Source organism: Hypomesus nipponensis, chromosome 19 (assembly GCF_054491055.1).
Source record: "Hypomesus nipponensis isolate SF chromosome 19, ASM5449105v1, whole genome shotgun sequence".
Lineage (NCBI taxonomy): Eukaryota > Metazoa > Chordata > Actinopteri > Osmeriformes > Osmeridae > Hypomesus > Hypomesus nipponensis.
In genome coordinates, this window is record NC_140379.1 from 18935641 (window position 1) to 18963573 (window position 27933).

General features: G+C 41.6%; 1 protein-coding gene across 3 annotated transcripts; it reads right to left on the reverse strand.

Moving 5' to 3' along the window:
- slc39a1 (solute carrier family 39 member 1) lies at positions 1–23730 on the reverse strand. Of its 3 annotated transcripts, none has more exons than XM_084682391.1 (4): positions 23663–23730; positions 3139–3269; positions 2596–2916; positions 1–1974 (listed from the first exon to the last, which is right to left on the reverse strand). In XM_084682391.1, exons 3-4 carry the CDS (start codon positions 2887–2889, stop codon positions 1621–1623), a joined length of 648 nt encoding a protein of 215 aa, XP_084538517.1. In that variant the 5' UTR covers positions 2890–2916; positions 3139–3269; positions 23663–23730; the 3' UTR covers positions 1–1620. The 3 variants fall into 3 exon arrangements, with proteins under 3 accessions (XP_084538517.1, XP_084538516.1, XP_084538515.1); XM_084682390.1 differs by lacking the exon at positions 23663–23730 and adding an exon at positions 19620–19987; XM_084682389.1 differs by lacking the exon at positions 23663–23730 and adding an exon at positions 8372–9643.
- Between the last annotated feature and the right edge of the window lie 4203 nt (positions 23731–27933).

Consider the following 27933-nt stretch of genomic DNA (forward strand, 5'->3'; position numbering starts at 1 on the left):
TAGATTTATTTGCGCGTTTTTATTTCAAGTCTCCTGACGCAAAGCATACAGTAAACACATGAACCACCACACATTCTGGCAATTATTGGGACTGTTAAGATATTAGATTAAATAAGGGTTGAATAAAGAAAACAAATGAAAGATCAATTTATTAACATGACGAAAATACAATGAACTTGAAAAAACGCTGCGTCTTCAGACGTAGGCTCTTAATTTGGCGAAGAGGCGATTAGCCTATTATTATGTGAAATAAAAAGTTGGCTACATTGGACTGAATTAAACACATTGGGTAGGCTATTCTCGATAAAAACGAAAGACACACGGAGAACTATTGCATATTAACTTGGATATTAACTTGGAACCGGAATCCTATAGGATACGATGCGCCACCACACTTGCAAACATAAACAGCCGATTACGCTAGCTCTACTGGTAGCTACTGGCTACTGGTAAGAAAATAAATAAGCCACAACTGCGTTAGCCATATGCATTTTTATTCAGGAGAATTAGCATGTAAACATGCTCAGGGGAGAGGCAAGTACGGAGTCGATTTACGAGCAGGCCGGCGTAGAAAAGACTGCAGGACCTGAGGTTGCTGCGAAGTACCGCTTAGCCAGGACACTATGCTTCTTGTAGCGCCAAATGAAATGAAAGGAGACTCACAGCAGAACACAGGCGTAGCCTTCCTTTTTTGATGGTTTTCATCATTTTCTAACGTCACAACTATTAGAATTCACAACACGACGCGACGGTTTTTCAATAATGTTTTTTTAAATTAAACTAGGCTCATAAATATTCGAAAAAAGTATTCGAATACTAACTTACTTTAGGATATCCGGATATTCGATTAACCACGCCCATCCTTATTGAAAACCAACCAATCAGCGCGCAGCTTATTTAAATATTAATGAGCATACCATAAAAGGAGAAAAGCTAGTGTTTTTTTTTCCCGGGAACATTTCAGAGGATCTATCAGGGGGCATAGAAGAGCACCCGGGCCATTTTTAACCCAACCAATGTTACATACCCTATTCGGAGACCTTAAGGAACAGTGTGAAATACCCAAAAAACGAAGTCAATCGCCCCTTTAAAGGAAAAAAACTTAGGTCTGCAAAGAAACTATCCCAACACAGCCCTGATCACAACAGTTTATCACATCCAAGCATGTGGAGGGAACATGGAAAACAATTGGACATTGTCCAAGCTGGTGATATCCTTAAGACATACTGAAATTAGGGAGTAATGTAGTACAGTACATCTAATTGATCTAATCTGTAAGGCACATAATACTGAGGTATTATGATACAGTGTGGTGTTCCAAACATTAGTAGCATGTGTGCAATGGGCTAGAATCACAAATTGCGGTTTTGTCCTACAGTTTTATACAGAAAATACAAACACTTCATGTCAGTTCTATGAATCTTTGAGTTGAAGAATTATAATAAAGGTTTAAAAAAAGAAAAAACCAACAACTTCTGGAAGTTTTAGATAAAAACAGTGGGATAGAAACACTGAAACATCCACAATAGTTCAAAAGAAATTCAGAAGTTCAACCTGCTGTAAGCATGGGGTCCATCAAGGCCCTTGGGTGTTTACATGGGTAGATCCAATCCATGGTGCTCAGCCAATGAAGGTTAGGCCCGCCATAACACTGAAGCCAAGTAGGATGAAGAGGACCTTGAGCAGTTGGTTCTCTGCAGAGTTGAGTTCATGGGGCAAGATCTCCAGAAAGGTAATGTAAACAAATGTCCCTGCCGCCAACCCCTCCAGGATGACCTGGATCAAAGAGCCAGCTGCCAGCTTTGCCTCAATCACTCCGATGCCCAAAGCTATACCCAGCGGTGACATCATTGCGAAGACACCAATGTAAGCTATCACCCACATAGGCCGCAATGCACTCTGGACCAGTTTCACTGATAGGCTGAAAACAATTATGCTTTTGTGAACCAGAATGGCAATACAGATCTCCAATACCTGGAAGTGAAAGAGAAAACAGTGTTTACCATAACAGTGCATGTAAAATTAAATGTATTGTATTTTTTCTTTTGACAAAGCTTTTTTAAAATCTTTATACTCAAGAAACCAACTATTCTCTGGGTGAATGCAACCCAATCCTAACCCTACAACAGTTTATTTGGGGTAAATAGTTTTCATTATCAACCCATGGCATCAGCTGACAGTACATGAGTAGCAGCCTGAGGATGTGGAAGAAAGCATTTGCTATGAAAGTGACCTCCTTCCTGTTTTAGAACACATATCCTCATTGAGCCTTAACCGTTCTTTCTAGAAATGTTCTCCCTGGTAAAGTTCTCGTTTACACGTTACATAAACCAAAAGTCACACCAATGTCACATGCTACAACTCATTCATCTAAGAACAGCAATTTCTGTAGTTGGCAGTCTTAATAGTATGGTACATGAAGGGTAGTGAGTTCAATGTAGACAGGACTTGCAGGCTTCTGTAAATCTTTGAACTTATTCAGTTGTGCAGTACACCAGGTGACGGATCTAATGTGACATACATGGCACAACATAGTATAACATACACAGCAAACATGTTGTGTTTACTTCAAAAGGTTGTCAACGAAGCTCATACCTTTGCATCTGTGGTTTGCAAGCCTATGGCTAGGCCCTCAAACACAGAGTGAAGGGATAAAGAGAGGAAAAGCATTAAAGAACGGAAGGAAGAGTGGGCCTGGTGGTCAACATGAATGTGACGGCCGCTCCCCTCCAAACTGCTGGATGTGGTTCGTCCATGCCCATGGCTGTGTCCATAACCATGAACACTGGAGTTTATCAAGGGGGATCTCTCCTCAACGGCCGCTTCTTCCTTACGGCAGCTGAGGACAATTCTCTCCAGAATGAGGACAGTGAAGAAGCCGGCAGCCATGATGAACTCAGCGATTGGGAAGCTGGTCTATTTAAGACAGATGCACATGGACTTTAATTCAGTTAAAGCTTCCCTCTTTAATACATTATGATTTACCAACCACACAAAGGGTTATGGTTAGTGGTATACTATAAATACACATGGCCATGGGATCCAAATTAACTGCAAAAATGACAGCTCGCTGTCTAAGCCAAAACTTTGAGGTCGCGCCTCATGTTGTTTAATTGATGGGAGTGGGGCCAAACTCACCTTCACCTTCCGTGATTGTAGCTCAGCACTGATGTCTGAGAGATAGTCTGGGATGATGTCGAGCAGACAGGCAGACAGGAAGACGCCTCCAGCAAAACAGCTGATGAAACTCAACACAATTCGATGGGTCTCTGCATCACAAACATGCAAAGCCCTCTTACTGTTTGATTGCATTTTTAGAGTTTCAGGTGAATAAGTGTAGGCCTATCTCATATAGCTTAAACACAAGGGACACCTTACAGACTGTTGCTGTTATTCTGTTAACATCTAATGAGTGGATACAGGCATGAAATTGTGACCGTTTTGGTCGCATATAGGCCTACTTCGAAATTGTGTCTGTGCGACACCAAAATATATTTGGGAGCATTTGTGCAAGTGCAAATAATCATTATGGTGCGACCTATTTCGTTACAAAACTCTGGCTAATTAGCCTACTACACAGTATGTGTAGGCCTATACAGTGACCGGTCCATCCAACGTTACACAACCAATTAAACTTCATTTACGTTCTCAACTTTAATGTACATCAGTAGGTGCGTTCGACATGGACTGCGGCTGCATGAAACGACCGGCGAGAGTAGCCGCTTGCAGTTGGGTTGGAGTTGAAAACCGCTCTGTGAAGTCAGACATTTCAGCTTCTCGTGGTTTGCTGCGTTGACGTCAGTTATGGCCGATTAAGCGCTGTTTGCTTACTTTACTTTATTTATAATTAAACGTAGTGTTTCCGTTAGTGAAGAGGCTGACTAAAACCCTTCAACACATTTTTAATTCAATTAAACTTTTTGGCGCGTTGGCAAAACTTAAGGTGTCGGAATATTACAAAACACGCGTCAAAGTTGTCGAGTGTGAGTCTGGCCAATCATGAAATAGCTGTTTCGTCACTTGAACCCGTGCAGTTGCCAAGCCCCCACACCTCGACTCTCGGCTTGAGGCAACAGCCCCGGTGGATGTAGTTGGTATTGCATTTCCGATTTTCTACCCGATTCGTCCGGTCGTTTTTATTCTATTAACTCCAGTCAACATATCGAAAACTATCTCCCCCAATAATTTTTGTTAGATTCTCAAACCTGGCTCATACTACTAGCTTTTTCATAGAATAATTTTTCCTGATTTTTGCAAAGATTGAAACCAATCTGAAATGGGTAAACTAGCAGCCCATTTATTTACTTACGTCAAGAAAAGTTGCCTGGAAACGTGCTCGCGGATGCGAACAATGAATGAGCACAAAAGGGAGCATCAGCAAATCGCAGATTTACCTGAGCTGAATGAGAACAAAGAGAAAGGATTTGATAATCTACAGCTGCCTGCCTTTATTGTAGCACGTTTTACAAATGGTTGCACATACATGACGGTTGTTTGTAGAGTTAATTTAAGTAATTTTAAAGCAGATTTAACCATTTTGTAATGAACGCTATTATGCACATGGCATGACAAACGTAATTATAGCCTAAACTAATTAGTTATAATATCGTGGCATGTTACGGCTTCATTATATATTGTTGACGTGTTATTCTGAGGCAAAGACAAAGATAAATAAATCATGTCTGATAACGTCAATATTGTTATGGTCGTTATATTGTTAGAACTTTAAGTCAGTTAACACCACAACGATGGCATTAACAATAAGCTAGTAATTGTAAACAACACTCATCATCATTATAATAGTAAAGGTATAGGCTTAATTTGCTTTGCAAAGCTAGAACAACAACGGAGCCAGATAATCAGGTTTAAAGTTTATTTATCCGACACAATACATAAGCAGTTAAACTATAAACACAAAGCAAAAAGAACAACGTATAGGCCCTGCACGTATAATACGATAGTACTAATAGTATTGATTTTCGTAAAGTTTACATGTAGGCTATCTGCTTCTTGATCGGACTTCTACCACATTCTGACAGTTTTCTGCAATGCCTTAGCTCCAGCTCACACGCTCGTGACTGGTTGTCGCAAAGTATGACGTATACAGCTAGTTGCAAGCATGCATGAGTTTCGGAGCTAGGAACAAGCTTCTGCGCAAGACCGGACGAGTCCTTCTGGAAAGATGGCGCGGTCCGTTAGGAGCTCTCGCTTGCCTCACTGCGCCACTGAGCACTTTTCATAGAAATGAATGGGGACGCCATCTTGGAAGACAGAAGTAGCTGTCTCTAGTTATATTAACTCTATGGCAGTTGCTCTGGAGAAAATGCGCTCGGCTACACAGCCGGCAGTTCTTGAATCGATCTCACGGTACTTTGATGGCGACGTTACAGTGACTTAACCTCGGCGCCGTCTCAAGTCGGACAAAAAGTCTAACCAGAATTCACTGTTTCAAGTCAGCCGCCTGCAGCCGGCTGCAGCCAGTAGCGGACTGGCCATCGGGAGAATCGGGAGAATTTCCGATGGGCCGAAGCACTTTTGGGCACTTTTGGGGAATTTTCCGATGGGCCGCCGGCCCTCCGACCCACCATAATTTTTTACTACTAATAAAAATGTTGGAAGATTGAGCAACACGGTTTGCCGGCCCCCCGATCCCCCAGGCCGGTTGGTCTATTCCAAATGAACGTCGATGCAGCCCTTAGTGCCGCCTATACACAACAGTGACACTGACAGATCGAAAGTTAGCTATAGAGACAATATAAAGATGGAAAACCAGGAAACACAAACGTAAACGTAAGTACCTTCACTAGACAATGTTTTACCAATTGTACAAAAGGCTATGTTTGTTTGTTTTACATCAAGCTCAAAACTATTTTTCGCTCAAATCAGCCAAAATAATTCGCTTGCGCGCTCGCATTAAGCGTGGAAGTCCCAAAGCGCCCTACTAATGCATGCAAATTAATTTGCATGCATTAGCAGGGCGCTCGCTGTGGTGGCGTATACGGGACCGGTTCTGGTAGGCTGGTCTGGATCAAAGTCCAGGGCCTATTTTTACTCCCAGTCCGTCCCTGGCTGCAGCGCTGCATGAAGTCAGTCTATGTCGAACGCACCTAGTGTTTCCCATTGGTTTTTTTCAGGGGGCGGTTGATCAAAATGTTTGTTCGACTTCATGCAGCACCGGCGTCGCCGACAGCCGGCTGCCTTGAAGCTGAGAATGTCATTGGCTGCTTCAAGTCAGCCGGGCTGCAAGCGACGCCGGGGCTGCATGAAGTCGAACATTTACATTCATTTAGCAGACACTTTTATCCAAAGCGACTTCCAAGAGAGAGCTTAACAAAGTGTCACTGATAATAACAACAAGATAGCCCCAAAGCATTGCGGGTAGCCAAACAACAAGAAGCACACATTGTGAACAACCAAAAAAGTGCCAAAGGGAAGAACCATAAGAGCAATGTAGTTAAGCAAGTTACGAACGTATCTATTGTCAATGGAAGTCACGTGACAGGTCCAGCAAGTCACTATAACATAGCAGCGCAAACGGATAGCCTAGCAAGAGAAAGAAACCCTATTCTATGGGTTTATTAGGGCATTTGTGGACGAGCAACGTCAGTATGTTGCCAGTCAAAACGAAACTGGCTAACACGGGACGGGCTGCCCCTCCAAAACAACTGTAGGCCTAGGGGAAACACTGCAGATTTTCAGCATAGACATATATTAATAGACACGGCTAGATTTTTCTTCTAAGATAGCGTCCCCATTAATTTCTATGAAAAGTGCTCAGTGGCGCAGTGAAGCAAGCAGGAGCGCAAATTGGACCGCGCCATCTTTCCAGACCGACTCGCCCGGTCTTGCGGAGAAGCTTGTTCCTAGCTCTGAAACTCGTGTATGGAACTAGTTATAGTTGCAAGCATACTGCTGTTTTCATGCGTGGAAATGACTTTTAACGACATTAAAAGTTTGCTTGCGAGTCATCACCACTATATTATCTAGAAAGACATTAAAAACGAATTTTGAAGTTGTGTTGTCTCATTTGGCGCAAGGGATACACCCGTCTTGACCAGGGTTCTCATTTATAAACGTGGCTGTCTCAACATCACATGGTCCACTATGGGTGCAGGAGGAGGAGATGCCCTGACTGCATGGAATACAGGATAACATCATATATCCTACCTTCAGATAACTGCAGAACACAGTGTATAACTAAATGTATTTATTTAATAATGTGCATATATCATCATGTCAAAAACTGGAAATACAGTTATAAGCCCCGGCGCAATCACTACAAAGTCCTCGCTATCATTTCAATCTTTAATACTGTTCATAACAAAACGCTTTTGTTTTCAAATTATATCTCGACTCGGGGTATCGCTGGCACAGTTGATGGCAGCAGCAATATGCTGCAACTCGCACAGTTTTTATTGGTGATCCATCGGCCACCAACTAATGTGGTTTTTGAGCCTCCACCTCGCCTACAAGTAACAGTGCCTGAGAAGATACTTTCTCGTGCGCACCAGAAAGTACCTCGTGCGCACCAGAAACGTTCTTGTGCGCACCAGAAAGTATAGCCTGGTCCTAACCAGATCCTCGTACATTTTATTTGTACAGAGGGTCTGGGATCGCCCCATTGACAAGCGTTAACTTCCTTGAAGGAGGGTCCTCTGTTGAAGTTTAAAACTATTGGATCTGCCCAGAGCCACTCTGATCTGCCATAACCAATCGCAAGTGTTCATCTTAGCCAACTCCTTCACCACTACTGTAACGGAGCTCGCTGCCGTAGCTGGAAAATCTAACTTTTCCCGAACCCCGTGGGGAGGAGGCGGTGCCGCCGCTAGCCATTTGGGTGCCCTACGCATAATTCCTTTATGATGCCCCCACCACCACCACCACAGCTGCCCTGTCAATGCATCCACATTCTGTGTTTAATATGATGCTGTTTACGGAGTTAATGCGAGCGCGCAATGCGCACAAGCGAAATTTTGGGGGCTTTATTTGAGTGCATGATGTATTTTTGTCTCTTAATTTATCAGCCCCACTCTTACGTTTCTTAGCACGTTTTTCCAAATAAATTATAAACATTTAAAACTGAAAGCATGCAGCCAAGGAGCTCTCCACCTTTATTACTAATTTAAAAACTATTTGATCAATCGAATATAAAAGCATCATAGAATGTACAGTAAAGTAACATCTAGCTGGCGTCAGTTATTTCAAATGCATAGATAATGTTTAACAGTAAAATCTAAATTTAGTTTGCACCTAACATATTTGAGTGTGCTAAAATTAGCAATAACGTCAGCTAGTTAGAGGTGTATGCATAGGCTAACTATAAGTTAGCAGCATATTTCCCGTATTTAACAATAATTAAACATGGACTTACCTGAAAGTGATGCACGGGCATCATCTTGCAGTTTATTTCTTTTTCTGCCCCTGACTCCTGTTGTCTTTTTGAGGCCATTTTCAAAAAGTTTACCTAGCCTACTGTCAAAGTTCGTCAGGCCACTGAGATAGAAAAGAGCACCCACGGCGAGTAAAGAATTTATAATACATTGCAATTCGAGAACTATAATCATTAGCTGAATCACGGTCATGGCACTATTTATAATCCCAGTTATTAATATTTGTGGCAACTTAATCACCAAATGCATCACGGGCACTGTGCACTATATAGCAACGGGAACAATGCTCATAATACTTTATAAAGGATGCATGTATTAAAATTATGTATTGTGCTTATTAAATGTATGTCTTATGAACTTAGAAATGTGCTCAGGTTTAAAACATTGTGTCTCACACAGGGTGTGGGAAACAGGCTGTATTTTGTGTTATTATCTCTCCATTTCAGAAGCAACCTTGAATGCGGGCTGAGAGAGAGCCCGAGCAGGTGGGATGCGTAAGGAAGAACAACTCCCTGATACACGAGAGAACAAGCTCAACCCTTTTTGATATTTCTGTTTCAATTGCACTGTATAATATATGCTGGGGCAGGGACAGATAGCCAGTTGGACTTCGTGAACCCGCCCGAAACTCTGCTGCGGGTAGGGAAACGTAGACAGCCCCAGAGCTCTGTACTTGTTGATTTCCAACTGCTGCATTAAAGCTGATATTATCGGACCTCTGGACTCCAGACCACTCTTTCTAGAACACAGACTTGTGTCATTGAATACCATCATTACATATTGGATTAGACACAAACAATCTAAATCCTTCAAATGGTGACCCCGACGCTGAAAAGAGGGAGTCCAGAGGGTTCCGGCCTGACCGACAGATTGGGAGAGAGACCCATACACCGGTACGAGGAGGCAGACGTAATCGTCAGAGATGCCTCAACAAAAGGTAAGCAGACACCTGTTAATTCAAAGTACTGCTATTCGGAACTGAGAACCAAATTTAGACGATTACTATGTTTCATCGTACCTAGTCAAACCAACAGTGGTGGGAAATCAACGACTGTATGTTACTAAGGGTTGAGAGGCCTTGAGGTGAAATTCCTCAAAAAGGGTTAGAGTCCCACTGTATGTTACTAAGGGTTGAGAGGCCTTGAGGTGAAATTCCTCAAAAGGGTTAGAGTCCCACTGTATGTTACTAAGGGTTGAGAGGCCTTGAGGTGAAACTCCTCAAAAAGGGTTAGAGTCCCACTGTATGTTACTAAGGGTTGAGAGGCCTTGAGGTAAAACTCCTCAAAAAGGGTTAGGCCGAATCCCAATACTCCCCCTTACCCCTTCCCCTTACCCCTTCCCCTTACCCCTTCCCCTTACCCCTTCCCCCTTCCCCTTACCCCTTCCCCTTACCCCTTCGTTTTGCGCGTTCCCGTGAGAGCTAGTGGTGTCCCAATACTCTTTTTGAGCTAGGGGAAGGGCTAAGACTAAGGGGTATACACCCCTTAAAACCAAGTGAGGTCGGGAGCTTACTTGAAACCGAGGGCTATGTGAAAACTGCGCGACCGGCAACAATGGCGGCCAGATCATCCAGAGAGTCCGCTAAATATAATATTTTCGGCTTAATTAATTGATAAAAAAATTATGACAGTCTTGTTTTGTGTTATATACAGTCATGAACATATATATTTGCAACCATTTTCCTAATTGAAACGTTTCTAAAAATCGCTAGTTTGGTACGCTAATATTACAGTGCTGAATTGCACAACAGTCCCGCATTTCTTTGACTAGCATGTCTACAGTTTAATGTAAACTCCATTAGCAGCGAATTTCGTTTAAATCAGTGCATAACACTACTTGCTTTGGAGATATCGATACGTGCTAGATGACGTACCTGTAACCAAGTGGTGTCCCATTTCTTAGGGCTATGTAGCCCTTACCCCTTAGTTTCGAGGGCCAAGGGCTAGGGGTAAATTAAGGGGAAGGGGTAAGGGGAAGGGGTAAGGGGGAGTATTGGGATTCGGCCTTAGAGTCCCACTGTATGTTACTAAGGGTTGAGAGGCCTTGAGGTGAAACTCCTCAAAAAGGGTTAGAGTCCCACTGTATGTTACTAAGGGTTGAGAGGCCTTGAGGTGAAACTCCTCAAAAAGGGTTAGAGTCCCACTGTATGTTACTAAGGGTTGAGAGGCCTTGAGGTGAAATTCCTCAAAAAGGGTTAGAGTCCCACTGTATGTTACTAAGGGTTGAGAGGCCTTGAGGTGAAATTCCTCAAAAAGGGTTAGAGTCCCATTGTATGTTACTAAGGGTTGAGAGGCCTTGAGGTGAAATTCCTCAAAAAGGGTTAGAGTCCCACTGTATGTTACTAAGGGTTGAGAGGCCTTGAGGTGAAACTCCTCAAAAAGGGTTAGAGTCCCACTGTATGTTACTAAGGGTTGAGAGGCCTTGAGGTGAAACTCCTCAAAAAGGGTTAGAGTCCCACTGTATGTTACTAAGGGTTGAGAGGCCTTGAGGTGAAACTCCTCAAAAAGGGTTAGAGTCCCACTGTTTTATGTGTCTTAAGGGTTTGAATCTGTGTACTGTTGTGTGTCAAAGGTGTTAGAATCCCTTGAGTCCTGTCAAGGATGGGTTGAAAGTCCCCTGAACGAGTCATATTTGAGTGGAGTCAGATTGTCTTGAATAAAAATAGAGGTGTGTGGTGGTTTTTTCTTTGACCAAGAAGTTAAAGAAATCCCGAGGAGAGATGGAGAAAGGTGGGGGCTAAAAGAGTTCTGTTACTTGAGATCTTACAAAAGTGATCCCAGAGGGTATAGTTTGAGTATTAATGCTGAGAGATGTGTCTGTTTAGATGAATTCCAAGTTTGGTGGTTAACAAATGCGTGATCAACATTTGTTATAATTCCTAGCCAAACGGAGTTTCTTTGAAACCTTTCCGACCAGAACTTGTATTTATAATCAGAGAATCTGTGATGTGTAATGTATTCAGTAAAAATGCAGAAATTAAACCCCCGGGGTGTAAATTGGTTCTAATACAACTGGAAAAGTTATATTAGAGCGAAATTAAGTGAATAGTCAGTAAACGCTAACAGCTGTGTTGTTGAAAGAATGAAGTTGTGCCAGCGCGCACGGTTTGTTTGTTTCTAGTTTGAGACGCGCGCTGATAGATAGGCTATTGTCTATTTGAGTTGATTCATTGAGTAAAAACGAGTATTTGAGAAAGTGAGAAGAGTATTGCATTCAATCATATACTAACAATAAAATATGAAAATGAAATAATTTAGGCATTCAAAGGAGTATTCTATATTACATCTTTTGATAAGACTTTTGAGAAGTTAAAGAGTAAGGGTTTGTGTCTTACGGTTACATTGTTAAATTGCGGGTTTGAAACAGAAAAAGGGAGCATTTTGAGTTATATTTTCTTTTTGTCTTAAGGGCATGGCTAACATGATTACAGAGCGTAATACTGACATGATTGACGTAGGTCTGGGAGCAGTTTTATCCTATCTAAACATGGATTTCATGAAACAAAGTTATGATATAGATAGTGCCAAGCAAATTCAAAAAAGCAAACGTTATTTTATTTGTATTTGAGGAAATGTGAAAAATTATGAGAAAGTGATTAGACAGTTACATTAAAGATTGGTTTGACAGTTACATTTTGCATTAAATGTCTTTTGATCATTTATTTTATTTTTTTCTATATTATAAATTTATAAAGCTTGGCTAAAGTTGTATGTATGTGGTGAAGGGGGCCTGTGAGAATGTCCAACTCTGCCATGGATATATGGATGTCGAATGTCCACTCTGCGGAGTGACGGTGGGTTTTCCCCTATAACATCATTAGGGTTTTCCCACTGTGTCCAGTGTCCTCACCACTTGGCCATAACGCTGCATAGTCTCATCACTATAGTTGATTGTATGTCAACATTGTGTAATCAGTAATGGGATATTTTTAATGTTTGTTGTCACCACCTAAAAGGGTGTGAAAGGAGGGATTTATTTGAACTTTAAAAGTATCCACTTTAAATCCTCAAATGGGTTCTTGATTTCAATATCTTTGTTTAATCAATGGTTTCCGGCTGTTTGCATCTCATTTGACTCAGTTACTGCTTGATCATGGGAGATAAGGTGATGCTGGGACTGTAACTATTTTCTGCTTCAGGATGAGTCAGAGGGGTGGGTCTGACTACCTTTGGATATACAACCCCTGTTCTAAGGCCCCATTCCCCTGGAGACCCTGTCCCCCCTTTCTCACTGGATGATCTACCCCTTCCCCTTGCAGACCCTGCCCTATTTGCCCCTATGCGCCCCTATGCCTCATCAGACCTAGGATTGCCCCCCCCCCCCTTCCCCTTGAAGACCCTGCCCCAATACATCATCAGATGTTTGGTAAAGCCTGTTGTCCATTTATGGACAAGGCCATTCCAGGTCATCGAGAGAGCCTTGCAAGCCCTAAAGGTGTTGGGGAAAGGGAGTATGTGGAACCACTGGAGCATGTGTTGTGCTGTGCATGAGTTGGTGGAGAAGTGCCAGGACGGCCAGTGAACCTTTTGCTATTGCTACGAATGTGAGAGTCCGGAAAAGAGGGTTACGACTAGGTCAAGAGTGTCACTGCTTGACCATACTAGCATTGTACTGGACTAAGAAGGTTTCCGCTAATTTGCTTACTGTGTGCTATATCAAATATCAACATGATTGTTGCTCTATCCCATGTATCAGGTCCCTGTGCAACCGGATCATTGTCTCGGCTGTGGAGAACCCAACGAAGGGGTTCCAAATGCCGTTGCTGGGGGTGGCTGACCAGGACGAGGAGGCGGTGGTTGGTTTGGGCTATGTTGATTGATCTCTGGTGTTTTCAGAGATCAAAAGAGGGATTAAAGAATTTATAATACATTGCAATTCTAGAACTATAATCATTAGCTGTATCACGGTCATGGCACTATCTATAATCCCTGTTATTAATATTTGTGGCAACTTAATCACCAAATGCATCACGGGCACTGTGCACTATATAGCAACGGGAACAATGCTCATAAGACTTTATAAAGGATGCATGTATTAATATTATGTATTGTGCTTATTAAATGTATGTCTTATGAACTTAGAAGTGTGCTCAGGCTTAAAACATTGTGTCTCACACAGGGTGTGGGAAACAGGCTGTATTTTGTGTTATTATCTCTCCATTTCAGAAGCAACCTTGAATGCGGGCTGAGAGAGAGCCCGAGCAGGTGGGATGCGTAAGGAAGAACAACTCCCTGATACACGAGAGAACAAGCTCAACCCTTTTTGATATTTCAGTTTCAATTGCACTGTATAATATATGCTGGGGCAGGGACAGATAGCCAGTTGGACTTCGTGAACCCGCCCGAAACTCTGTTGCGGGTAGGGAAACGTAGACAGCCCCAGAGCTCTGTACTTGTTGATTTCCAACTGCTGCATTAAAGCTGATATTATCGGACCTCTGGACTCCAGACCACTCTTTCTAGAACACAGACTTGTGTCATTGAATACCATCATTACATATTGGATTAGACACAAACAATCTAAATCCTTCACGAGCTTGGAAAGTTGAGTGTGTATTTGTTTTTTGTGGGGTGGGGTGGGGGGCACCATCGTAAAGTTTTTTGAGCAATTAAATATATCTCTTGTTTTGCCTGTTTTGTGATAAAAATGCCTAAAAGGTGCGTAATATTTATATAGGTCTACTGAAATAATATCGTCATTATAATTATAATAACTATGATGATTTTTCAGTTGGCAAATTTTGGGTGCCCCCTCAGGACTTGGTGCCCTACGCACAGCGCGCGTTATGGGAGCGGCGGCACTGGGAGGAGGGCTACAACATCATGGCCACCTACAAAACTCAGCAAGGTATGTTCTTGCTCCAGCTTTAACTTATGGATATTCGGCAGCATTGCCACAACCGCAGAATAACTTCACTCGCATCTTTCTCCGCCGCCATTACTGAACTACTCAAACTAGTGCACGACATTAACGTCATCGTTCTCAGCCACTCCCTTTGTTCGCTGATTGGACCTACAATTTTTTTTTTCTTCTGAAAACCGGCTTCAAAGTCAAACTCCCAGACCTAGTACAGAAGCAAAATCCAAATTGAGAGGAAGTACGTAGGAAGGCAGAGCCAGGCTACAGAAAGTATCTTGTGCGGTTTTTTTTCATGTCCTTTTAGGGGCTCCTTACGAAGCAGATAACTACATGTAAACTTGACCAAAATCAATACTATTAGTACTGTAGTATTATACGTGCAGGGCCTATACGTTTTTCTTTTTGCTTCGTTTTTTTAGTTTGACTGCTTAAGTATTGTGTCGGATTAAAGAAACTGTAAACTTGATATCTGGCTCCGTTGTAGTTCTAGCTCGGCAAAGCAAGCTAAATTAATACCTATGTAACTACTATAATGATGGAATGTTGCTTACTATTACTAGCTTATTAAGGGTGACCAGACATCTTCTTTTACCCAGACATGTCCTCTAAGACCTAAAAAATGCGTCCGGCAGGGATTCCAAAATTGTCTTGTACATTACCATTTTGCCTCGTCGGATATTTGTGTTTCTCTGGGTCTTTCACAAACTATTACGCCCTTACAAGTTTTGGAAAGGGTATTTCCAGGGGCGTAGCCACGTGGTGGCCAGTTGGGGCCACGGCCACCATTGGTCAGAGAATGGCCACCCTGCCGCCCCCCCCAACCTCACAAAATAAATAAATAAATATATATATTTTTAACCCTCCGAACAGAAACGGTATGAAGTTGAAATAAATGCATTTGTATTTTTTCTATAAAGTCATCTTGTATAGTTATTTGTCACTTACGCTACAAGCCCATATTCGCAACATGTTGGGCCACGCCCCCATCAACAGCACATGACACAAACCAACGTACCTGCATTCTGACAGCGCTTCAACGAAGACTAGCAGCTAACCACTTGATACTGTTAGAAGACTGCTGCTCTGAGTGATGCAGTGTGTGAGTTTTAAAATAGTAGTTTTTGACAATCAAGTGCCACCCCAAATGAAAGACTGGCCAGAGCTGCCCCCCCCCCCCCGAACTGAAAAAGTTGTAACAATATAACGACCATAACAATATTGTGGTTATCAGACAATCATCGTTGTCTTTGCTCCACAAAAACATGTCAACAATCTATAATGACGTTGTAACATGCCACGATATTATAAATCATTATATTAGGCCGCTATAATTATGTTTGTCATGCATGAACATAATAGCGTTATTATGACGCCGGGGCCGTTGCCTCAAGCTGAGGGGCGAGGGGTTGGGGTCTGATTTTAAGTCACTCCTTGTCACTGCGATCCGTTGTCACGTGACAAGGAGATAACTAGCGCGCAAAATAAATCTACAACATAAACAGTTATTTAGTTATGGTGCTACTTAATATTTGGCGGGTGCTCCAAATTTGTTGCTGGTGCTCCTAAATTGTGCCACTAAGTTAAAAAGTTAATTTGAAGTCCTGCCGGATTTAGCCTGGTCCCCCCAGACTCACATTTCATTTGTACAGAGATTCTGGGATCGCTCCATTGACAATCATTTACTTCCTTTAAGGCGGGTACTGTGTTGAAGTTTAAAACTATTGGATCTGCCATAACCAATCGCTAGCATTCGCCTTAGCCAAATCCTTCACCACTAACTACCTAGCTTGAAAATCAAACTTTTCCCGAACCCTGTGGGGAGGGAGGCCACAACATTATGGCCACCAACAAAACTCAGCAAAGATTGTTCTTGCTCCGGCTTTAACTTCTGGACATTCGGCAGTGTTGCCACAATGGACCGACAACATCAATAACATTGTTTTCAGCCACACCCTCTGTTCGCTGATTGGCTCACAAAAACGTTTCCAAAAAACGACTAATACACAGAAATCCTAGTCTGAAGTTGTCATGGTCATACTCATACTTCTAGCAGTGCCGCCGCTCCCATAACGCGCACTACGCGCTGTGCGTAGGGCACCAAGTCCTGAGGGGGCACAAACAAAATACAACTGAAAAGACAACTGAAAAATCATCGTAGTTATGATTATAATGCCGAAGTTATTTCAGTATAGAAATATAAGGCACCTTTTAGGCATGTATATCACAAAACAGACAGAACAAGAGATAATTAATTCCTTTTTTTTTTTTTTTTTTTTTTACAATGGTGCCCCCCCCCCCAAAAACAAAAACAAAAACAAAAAACAAATACACACGACTTCCCAATATCGGCATGGGTGCCCTTTCCTATCTCAGTGGCCTGACGAACTTTGACAGTAGGCTAGGTCAACTTTTCGAAAATTGCCTCAAAAAGACCACAGGAGTCAGGGGCAGAAAAAAATTAAGAGAAAGAAACTGCGAGATGATGACCGTGCATCAGTTTCAGGTAAATCCATGTTAAATCATTGTTAAATAGGAAAATGTGTTGCTAATTTAATGGTTAGCCTATGCATACACCTTGAACCAGCTGACGTTATTGCTAATGTTAGAACACTCAAATATGTTAGGTGCAAGCTAAATTGAGATTTTACATTATCTATGCATTTCACAAGTATGAAGCCAACTAGCTGTTACTTTACATTCTATGATACTTTTATATTCGATTTATCAAATCGTTTTTAAATGAGTAATAAAGGTTGAGAGCTCCTTGGCTGCATGCTTTCAGTTTTAAATGTTTATAATTTGGAAAACCAGGCTAAGAAACGTAAAGGTGGAGCTGAAAAATTAAGAGACAAAAAGACATCACCTTCACTAGACAAGGTTTTACCAACTGAAAAACGGCTATGTTTATGTAACCAGGTAAAAAGTGGGACAAGATTCAAATAGTAAGACCGCTTATCAAAGGCTTACATATAGTGATCCAACGTCATGCTGGCCCTTTAAGAGACAGGCCTGCAAGTTACCGTTCTACCTGGGAGTGCCGCGAGAGGTTACAGTAGATGCCGTCAATGCAATGTGCAGTGCAAGCAAGGTAGTGCTTAGGCAGAGGTAAAATATTATAATAAAAGTTTATAGAACTACTAAATAATAGGAAATATAAATTGCTAATAACATACAAAGCTGTGTACATCGGGTTGGTGACACGGATGACCTTGGATATCACAGGATAGCTCCGATCCGAGAGGAAACTTCTCCAGTCCAGAAATACCAATTTCAGCTAATCACTGTTTCGTGAAGAGCAGGGGAGAGAACGTGTTTGATAGGCCCCCCGTGTGTACTGTCGAGTTACAAGTGACAGTGGAACATCATTGAGGATGCTACCGTTGTCTATGTTGCCCTAGAAACTCATTTGTTGCATGATTAAAGCCATCTCCGAAGACCCCGGATGTGGCACAATTAACGCTGCACAAATACACCGTCTGGAATAAAACAACCCACATTTAATCATTTCAACCTGTGCCCCGTCGCTATTATTCATTCACTTTGCAGGGCCACATTTATTTTACATGAAGCTCAAAAACTCGCTCAAATAAGGAAAAAAAAAATCCCTCGCGCACAAAGCTTGCAATAACTTGGGAACTCCGTAACTAGCATCACATCAAACACAGAATGTAGATGCATTGGCAGGGCACATATGGTGGCGTATACGGGGGCCGGTTCCGGTGGGCCGGTCAGGATCAAAGTCCAGGGCCTATTTTTACTCCCAGTCCATCCCTGCCAAGCCCTGATCAACCACCCTCAACCAGCTGTTTAGGGACAGACCCACAGCAGAGAACCACCAGCTCTCAATAAGTGTTGTGATGCTGCTGTTATTGGTATTGAGTTATATGTTTGGTAATAAAAAGTTAAACTGGCAAAAACAATCTGGGCTTTTCCGGGGGGGGGGGGGGGTGTATGGGGTGTTTCAACCGAACCCGGAAAAAAGCCTCTTGGCTCAATTGGATAGACCTACAACCAATCAGAGCAACGTAGTTACCGAATCCCGTAGAAAGGACGGCAAAAACATTTTCAATCGACAAATGCCTTGATCGCGTTTCTCTGTTCCTCTTTCAAAATTAATGCGCTGTTGATGTCTTCTAAAACAGACTCTATGGCAGAATCTACACATCTCAACTCTCCAGCAGCAGCCATGTTTGTTGAAAACAAATTAAACCCATGTGCTCTTTGGTGACGTGGTTGATTACGTTACTGTTGATCATCTGTCCATCATCGTATAAAGCCCGCCCTGATAATTTAATTTGTACGAACACCTCTGGTTCGAGCATAGTTGCGCCCCAACGGAGCAATGCCAGACCAAACTTCCCAACCTCAAATGTTGTGGGCGGGGCTAAGTTTGGCTGGCACCCAGGCCAAATAACTTATATTGTGCTTCTATACCTACTCTTTGCCCAGACTACCAAAATCCCAGAGCTAGTACAGAAGCAAAATGACATTTGAGCGGAGGTACGTAAGAGTGTGCCATATTTCACAAAAGTTACCATATGGTTCTAGGGGCTGCCATTGACTTCAATGGTACAAGAATAAAAATAAACGAATACAACTAACAACAACAATAGGTTTCCTAATTAAATGTTATTGCAATTGTAAAGCTCTCTCTTGGAAGTGGCTTTGGATAAAAGCGTCTGCTAAATGAATACATGTAAATGTAAATTAAAAGCACTCTTGTTAAATCTTGGCACACCACAGCAGCTTTGGTCACTGGCCCGAATGTTCGTCCTTAACTTTGGATAAGATGTTATCTAGCCTACCAAATATGACTGGAGGTGCAGATTATTTAAAAAACGGCACTATCAAATTAGTAATGTGATTTTCTCAAGAACAACAGAGGAAAGAAGTTTACATTCTTTTGAGAGTACGTTCCCCTTGCTTATCCTCCTAACCATAGGACACTTCTTCTCGGGTAGTATTTGACGAACGTGATCAAATGAGGATCTTCGCAGTGCTTAATCTCAGTCAGGTGACTTCACTTTGTTCTCACTAGTATGCCTCAATAATGAAACTCATAGAGCTATTCTCCGCATGAACTATCACTAACTGAATGAACAAAACTTTGGCCACATGTTGTGAGAACTATAATTTAAAATAACCACTCTGGCTACTCAAATGTAAATGTAGTCAATATCAATAGGAGCAAATAGACGATTCACTGTTTGTCAAATTGTAGAACGCCACACCATTAAATGTAGGCTACAATAATTTGCGTATGCCTACAATCTCAAACCCATGCCTACAATCTCATACCCATGCATGCAATTCATTCAAAGTCTAAATCTAAAGTGTGAAATAAATACATCGAAATGCATGTTTTGCTACCTGTTCCGCTAGGTTCTCTGAAACATCTCATCCAAGCAGGGATAAATCCGAAAAGTAGCGTTAAAAACAATAAACCCACGAGGGCGCCTATTTTAACCTGTAAGAGGTAGTCCATTTTGATCTGGTCTACTGTTTGTCAAACTCGGAATAATCGTTTGAATTGTACTCGTTCGTTACAGTAGTGGGAGTAAATATATCATTAGCCTCACTTTAAACAGGAAGTTTGGAACAATTGTTATAGCCTAGAGCCTATATAGGCTACTGTGTGCGCCACAAAACACCAAAGATCCGCTAAAAGTGTTCACTGTAATCGAAACTATCTTATTATGTATCTGGCCTGCCTAGTGCCCAAGAGCTAGCTAGAAATGTTTACATCTTGCCAGGTTTTGGATTCCGTATTTTCTAGTACTAGCTCCACCCACTCAATGCTGCACTATTAAAGGAGTAGCCTGCTGAAATTTTTATTAGGCTGAAGTTGTTCGAATACATCAACATTCACATCGCATGTCAATCAACGTTGATGGCCGTTAAAATGATTTACTCATTATATTTTAGAAGCGGTAGGCCTACTTTTGACCAGAAAAGGATTCCATACAAAATCCGAACACTTTTATCACCAACCCTGATATTTCCAGATTGGATTATCTGAGCTTGATTTGGAAGGTTGGACTCTTGACTGTTTTTGCACGACAGAGAGATACAAGTTAATTTGAAATCTAAAAAACTTTTGCTGGTCAATAAGACAGGCGCCACAACAATCTAGTTTCATCCTATAGGCGCCACAACAATCTAGTTTCATCCTATAGTATCGATTTTCACCAACTGTTGAGCTGTAAAAAAAAGAAAAGAAAAAGAAAACTAACAAAAAAGTATTGTTTTACGCCCATCACATGTCCTTGACATTAGGTGCATTTGACATGGACTGACATCATGCAGCGCTGCAGCCGGCTTCAGGTGGCTGACTTGAAACCGTGAATTCTGGTTAGACTTTTTGTCCGACTTGAGACGGCGCCGAGGCTAGGTCACTGTGACGTAGCCATCAAAGTACCGTAAGATCAGGTGCGTTCGACATGGACTGCGGCTGCATGAAACGACCAGCGAGAGTAGCCGCTTGCAGTCGGGGAGGAGCTGAAAAAGGCTATGTGAAGTCAGACATTTCAGCTTCTCGTGGTTGTGTTGATGTCAGTCACGGCCGATTAAGCGATGTTTGCTTACTTTACTCTATTTATAATTAAACGTAGTCTTTCCGTTAGCGAAAAGGCGGAGTAAAACCCTTTCTTACATAAATGTTTAATTCAATTCAACTGTTTGGTCCGGATTTTAGCATTGGCGAAACTCAAGGTGTCCGAATATTACAAAACACGCGTCAAAGTTGTCATGTGTGAGTCTGGCCAGTCATGAAATAGCTGTGTCGTCACTTGAATCCGTACAGTTGCTCTTGAGAAAATGCGCTCGGCTACACAGCCGGCAGTTCTCGAATCGATCTCACGGTACTTTGATGGCGACGTCACAGTGACGTGTCCTCGGCGCCGTCTCAAGTCGGACAAAAAGTCTAACCAGAATGCACTTTTTCAAGTCAGCCGCCTGCAGCCGGCTGCGGCGCCGCATGAAGTCGGGTCATGTCGAACGCACCTATCAATTCCAGCTTCTCGTGGTTTGCTGTGTTGACGTCAGTCATGGCCGATCAAGCGCTGTTTGCTTACTTTACTTTATTTATAATTAAACTTAGTCTTTCCGTTAGTGAAGAGAAAACCCTTTCTTCAACACATTTTTTATTTAATTAAACAGTTTGGTCTGGATTTGAGCATTGGCAAAATTGAAGGTGTCAGAATAATGACAAAACACGCATCAAAGTAGTTGTATGTGAGTCTGGCCAATCATGAAATAGCTGTGTCGTCATTAGAACCCGTGCAGTTGCCCTTGAGAAAATGCGCTCGGCTACACAGCCGGCAGTTCTCAAATTGATCTCACGGTACTTTGATGGCTACGTCACAGTGATCTAGCCTCGGCACCATCTCAAATCGGACAAAATAGGTGGTGGGCCGAAACCGTGTTTCGGCTTTAGATTTTTAAATGATCTGTCCCCGTCAATGGAGGAGCTGGATTTTTTATATTATCAACGTGGTTTTTTTCTCGTTTGTTGGCACATCCAATTCTTGGAATTTTTTTCTGAAGCTTAGTTCAAAGTTAGCAACTTTATCAGGCAATCGTCTCAACTACCTAACTCTCCAACCAACCAGAACTTGTGTATCATCTTGTTAACTAATCGAATCGTAACAGGATCAGCTGATAATAAAAACAACCTAGGTGACCATGCATCAAGTAGCTAGCCTAGTAAGCCTACAAGTCTCGGCATCACGATGGTAGCTCGGTGAGCTTTAATTAAATACTTGCTATCCGTGTCACTGTCTGTCTTTAATTTACCTTATTTTCTTCATTTTTTAAATCAGTAGTGGTGATAAAAACTGTTGGGCACTCACTGACCTGGAGATTTAGCTGGCTGAGCTCAGGATAGGCAAAAAACACCAAGAAATATGAGAACATTATTAAGACGTTTATTTACAACAAATGCCATAATATGTAGGATGTTGAAAGTGTTTGTGTACTCTTGGCTCTTCCTTTTGTGTTTAGTGGAGACTTAAAATCGACAATGGCTGACCGTGAATGGGGTAGCCCTTACAAGTGATCCACAAAAACCCTGTAAAAAGTAATACACAACATCCGGATTGGACTGTTTTTAAAAATCTGATGCTATAATGTGTTCCAGGTAGAGGGTGTAAGCTGTCTTGTGTCCACCTCTTGTTGAGTGTACTGTAGACTGAGCTGGCTGGTGAAGGGACCCTGAGCTGATTGGAGATGGTAGACTGAGCTGGCCGAAGATGGGACACTGAGCTGTGTCAACATAATCAAACTAGCGATAGGTCTCGGTCTGCACTAAAAGTTATTTCCTGACCTTTAACCTTCGTAATTGTCTATCTTGCTCTGTTCTTAAACATCTAAACATAGTTTTTTAATCTATTCACTCTATAGCCTTTATTGTACAAAAAACATGGGAGCAGACACTGACGACTAGAGGGGCATGGTATTCCACATCAGACTAGAGAGGGTACAATTTCTGGGGAAATTGTAGGGTGTGCTTGCTTGCTTCAGTTGCAGTGGGTCCATTTTCCCTTCTAGTGATATTTTCAAGCATTTAGCCTACTCATATTGCAACGTTGTCACTGGCAGTATTTCAGATGGATTTGCTAACTGAAAACCAAAACGTAAATAAGTTTGATATTAATTTAGGAGGACATGGCTAATTCAAAAGCAGTTTGCTAGAGGCAAGCTAGCTGCCGTTGTTATCCACCCTCCACTGATTGTTTGAAAGCGCAGGAAATTAGTAAGTCTTTTGTAAGGGATAATGTATAGTAGACCCGACAGGGCGAACAGCACCCTGACGCGAAGCAAAGGGGTTTTGTTTCGCCCTGAAGGGGCTTATTTCCCCGATAATGACCGGCATTCTATACATTATCCCGCTTATTACATGGTTACTTGCCAACAATAAATAACTTAACACAGTGTGTATTTTTACAATGTATTTGTTACCATTCGTATTGTTGATCAGCAGAGAAATAGTTCGTCAAAGACGTTGAACTTCATAGACTTTGAACATTATTTAGGCTTCAAATCAGCTGACGTCACTAAGCAACAGAGTACGCTGCAATGGTCAAATATGAGAAAATTGTTCACCGCGGAACGTTGAGAAGCCCCATTCAAGTGAAAGGAGCATTCGACAGCGTTAAGAACAGCCGTGTAATAAGACATAATAAAGTTTTGCCATAGCTCTGGCATTGAAGACAGTACTGTAGCCTACTACTACTACACACTGCCAGTGGGCGAGGTTAACGTCAAAACAAGACGCGGTCTCACTCAAATTAGAAGTTTTACACAAATAACAAAAATATGCGGACCCGCTGTCTTCGCAATCGCCATATCTTTAAAACACTGCTGTCCATTTGGATGTAGAATTGACCCTGGTACGAAATTACGAAAATACTCACCAGACGCAGAACGACAACACTGTTGACGAACACTCGTCGACAACACTGTTGTTGCTGCCGCAATCGTCAATGGAGGCTGACGGGGCTCTCACGTAGCAAACAAATCAACGTTTTTACGGTAACCTACATTAAAATCTCACCACCTGGCTGTTTCCGGAATAGTCATATCGTCATAACGTTTCCCTCTTTCAGTTTTTTTTGTGTAAAATTTAACTATAAAATTAGCTACATAAATACTACTATGACGCCAGTGTCCCTAGTCCCTTTACCAAATTTGGTGTCAATGCAGTAAAGAGGTGCTGGGATATGACCTCACTTCTTTTATGGTGGCTTGGTTGACGACTTTGATTGGCTGTTCCAGTCAAATGTGTAGAAAATCTAAAAAACGTGATGTCTTTTGTGATGCTTGATCTGAAGATGAATGGGGCCAAATGTTTGCTTATTGCAGCGTCACCTAGAGGTGAAATGGCATGACCTATTGTGGACCTCTTTAGAACAGTGGGCCTCATTCACCAATATCTTCCTAAGTTATTTCTTAAATTTGTTTTTAAGAAAGTTCAGAAGAAAAATCGACGCCTGATTCATGAAGTGTTCTCAAACAGCAGAATTGTTCGCAGGTGTGTTCTTAGAATGATGAATCCCAATATTTCGTAAGTTGAAAGCTTGTGCCCCGTTGCTCCTATTTAGCATAGGTAAACGCCCCGTTAATTCCCATAAAAGGACACGATATGGCAGGGCCGTGTGCACACTCAGAGATATGTCAAAACGACGTGGTAAATACGGTGGAGGCCTCGACAAAAGACAGAAAACCGTAATAATAATAATAAGTGGAGGTACAGCTGCAAGAAGTTAGCGACAAACGACACATCATATTTAATAGCGTCAGCTGTGGATACAAAGCAGTAAATAAAACCGATGCATATGCAATTACTCATGCAGTGATTGCTGTTTCTGGAGAAGTGCGCAGAACTGATAGTGAAAAAATAAATGGCTTAACTTTAATCTGAATTCTTAAGCAAAAAACATAACCTAGAAATCAGTTGACTGTTACAAATATCCATGAGGACTGCTCTTGGTAGCCTAAAGCGTTCCAGCAGGTAGCCTACTCGTCGCTCTCTGCAAATACATCGGTATGGTTAAGGAAGATGTGATCCCTCCTCAGGGAACGATCTGCAACATTTTGCAGCAGCAATAAGCAATAAGTGTGCGGAATAAGCCTACTTTGGGTCTATAAATACAGTGATAAGTAACTTATTATTTGATGGCAAAGTTCCCTGTTAACATAATTGATTTGAGTGAAGGCAAAGTAAGGCTAGTTTACACTTTTTTGAATGACCCATCTCAGAGTAGCTTTATAGAATGTACGGTTACTGTATTGAAAAAGAAGAAGACATAACATAATTGCTGCAGCAAAGGCTTCATTTGCAACAGGACAAGAAATATGCAATAAAGCTTCCATTTACAGTATTACCCTAGCTCTGACCCTTCTCTGAGCGCCACCACACATTCTAACTCCTCTCCCATGTCCCACTCCTCTCCCTTGGCCTGGTACTTGTCTTCCTCTCCCTTGGCCTGGTACTTGTCTTCCTCTCCCTTGTCCTGGTACTTGTCTTCCTCTCCCTTGTCCTGGTACTTGTCTTCCTCTCCCTTGCCCTTGTCCCACTCCTCTCCCTTGTCCTGGTACTTGTCTTCCTCTCCCTTGTGCAGGCATTACTGTATTCTTACTTTCGTGTGTTGCTCTATATTGCTCTTTTTCCACACCAGATCAGCCCAAAGAGGTCCTCTTTACTGTCTATTCCAAAAGGTCATGCAATTGAAAGAACCTCAACACCTGAGTGTTTCCTAGTTGGGAATCAGCTGTGATGTACAGTATTTGCATAACTTCAGCTGTTTCTCAGTAGCAATGGAATAAAATACAGGGGATATATTTCTGTTTCAATTCACAATATAAACAGCTGTTCACTTTGACGTTAGCCAATAATGTAGGTTTTGAACATGATGTTATCTGTTTTGCTGACAGTGTGAAAGCATTGGTAAATTGGGCAGTAAAAATCGATTGTTTTGGTCTTGGTTGAGCTTGTGTGTAAAAGAAGTTCAAGCATTTAAAATGGGTATTTACTCTATGCATTTTGTGTCAAAGCAACAAGAAATGTGTTAATTGTACAGCCTATACAGACGGATGTTGTGCTCACTGTTTTAAGAGTTTAGGAAACTTGTTAAAGGTATTGAAAAAACTGTCATAGCGATTGTAAAATACTGTATTTATATAGGCCCAGCACACAATGGAAATTCCAAGTGCTTTACAAATGAGCAGAAGTATAAGTGTGTGTATGTATTAAAACAAACTAAACATTTTTGCAAAATTATGAAAATGATTAGTTGGAAAATGATAAAGGAGAGAAATATTCAATTTTAAATTAGAACGGACGAAAAAGGTATAACTACTTATTTTGCGCAAACATGTCAACTCTCAATTGTGCTTAAGAGTGCTCTTGGGTGTGCGTAACTTCTGTTCTTACCTTAGAACAAATCCCAAATAAAACATTGGTGAATGCCAGAATCTTCGTGAAAACTGCGTAAGTGGGGTTTGAGACCAAATTTGTTCGTAAGAACATTTGGTGAATGAGGCCCACTGTCCCTGGTCCCTATACCTAATTTGGTGTCAACGCAGTAAAGAGGTGCTGAGATATGATCTCACTTATTTTATGGTGGCTTGGTTGACGACTATGATTGGCTGTTCCAGTCAAAAGCGTAGAAAATCAAAAAAAACGTGGTGTCTTTTGTGAGGCTTGATCTGAAGATAAATGGTGCCAAATGTTTGCTTATTGCAGCGCCACGTAGAGGTGAAATGGCATGACCTATTTTGGACCTCTTTAGAACAGTGTCCCTAGTCCCTATACCAAATTTGGTGTCAATGCAGTAAAGAGGTGCTGAGATATAACCTCACTTCTTTTATGGTGGCTTGGTTGACGACTTTGTTTGGCTGTTCCAGTCAAAAGGTGTAGATAATCAAAAAAACGTGATGTATTTTGTGTGGCTTGGTCTGAAGATAAAGATGATCTGTGCCAAATTTGGTTGGACAAACCTTATAGGAGAGGTAGCGAAAAAACGTTATATTCAAAATGGCAGCCACATCAATTCAACCACATAAATTTGATTTGGCTTTAACTAACAAACGGTTGCGAAAATCAAACCTTCAGGGGATGATTTTTGTGAGGCTTGGTCTGAAGATCATCTGTGGCAATTTTGAAGATTCAACAAGAATTGTAGGAGGAGTAGCGAAAAAAACGCTTTTCCTTTACATTCAAAATGGCGGAGAGTCTATAGAACTGGGTATGATGTCATAGAGTGCGTTAAACTCGTCTTGATCCAGGGAATCTAACGATACCTCATTTTGGACAATGGGGCATATGGTTCAAAAGTAACATGTGTAAACACACCTTCAACTTTGAGCCATTGGTGGCGCTAGATGGTTGGAATGGGAGACATGAAACTTGGTGAAATTGATGAGGGACTGGTCCCAAAGAGTGTGCCAAATTTCACAACTTCTGACAATGTGGTTCAATGGGCTGCCATAGACTCCCATGGCAGAAGAAGATGTGTAATAATAATAATAAATATAGCTGCAGGCAGCAATGGCGGGTTCCTCCATAGCATTTCAAACCATTACCAAATTGACATGACACAGACATGTATTTCATTCATGTACACAACATTTCAAGACAACTGGATCAATGGCTGATTTTAAGTCATTTTCTGAAATTCTTCACAAATTGTCACTGTAGAGAAATATCCATGCTGCCGACATTATGGGTTATTGACACTCTTTTGTTCCCCATGAGCAATATAAGGCATGCGTACCAACTTTTAGACATTTTGGACAAACAGGGTTAAAATGCCACCCTTTTGAAAGTGACAACTTTGAAGCGTGTTCTGTCAGGCCACCTGTGCTCTGGTCAGGCCCATCATGCAGAGATCCATTCTTTAAAAGCTTTGATTACAATAATAATTTTATGAAAGGGAAGATACACTTTAGTAAAGGACGTGTATGCAATGGTAGGACGACAACTACATTAAGGCCTATAAGTATAGTTATATATATATTATATGTAAAGTAGCCCCATTTTTGTTGGGTGTACAACAAAGGAGTTACCACCAGTTCCAATAGATGCCTCCATATTTAAAATGTAAAAATGACTGGTGGATTAATATTTTCCTTGTTTTATGCTGTTTTTGGGGACTTTCCACTTCAGCACCCATTTCCCAGTGTC

Bases quoted from the DNA above. Each gene is read 5' to 3' on its own strand.
- slc39a1 (XM_084682389.1), bottom strand. From the start codon at position 8,639: ATGCATTTGGTGATTAAGTTGCCACAAATATTAATAACTGGGATTATA. The intron at 3,270-8,371 runs GTAAGTCCATGT...TTTGTGATGCAG, and splicing joins TGCCCGTGCATCACTTTCAG to AGACCCATCGAATTGTGTTG. The intron at 2,917-3,138 runs GTGAGTTTGGCC...TGTCTTAAATAG, and splicing joins TACAATCACGGAAGGTGAAG to ACCAGCTTCCCAATCGCTGA.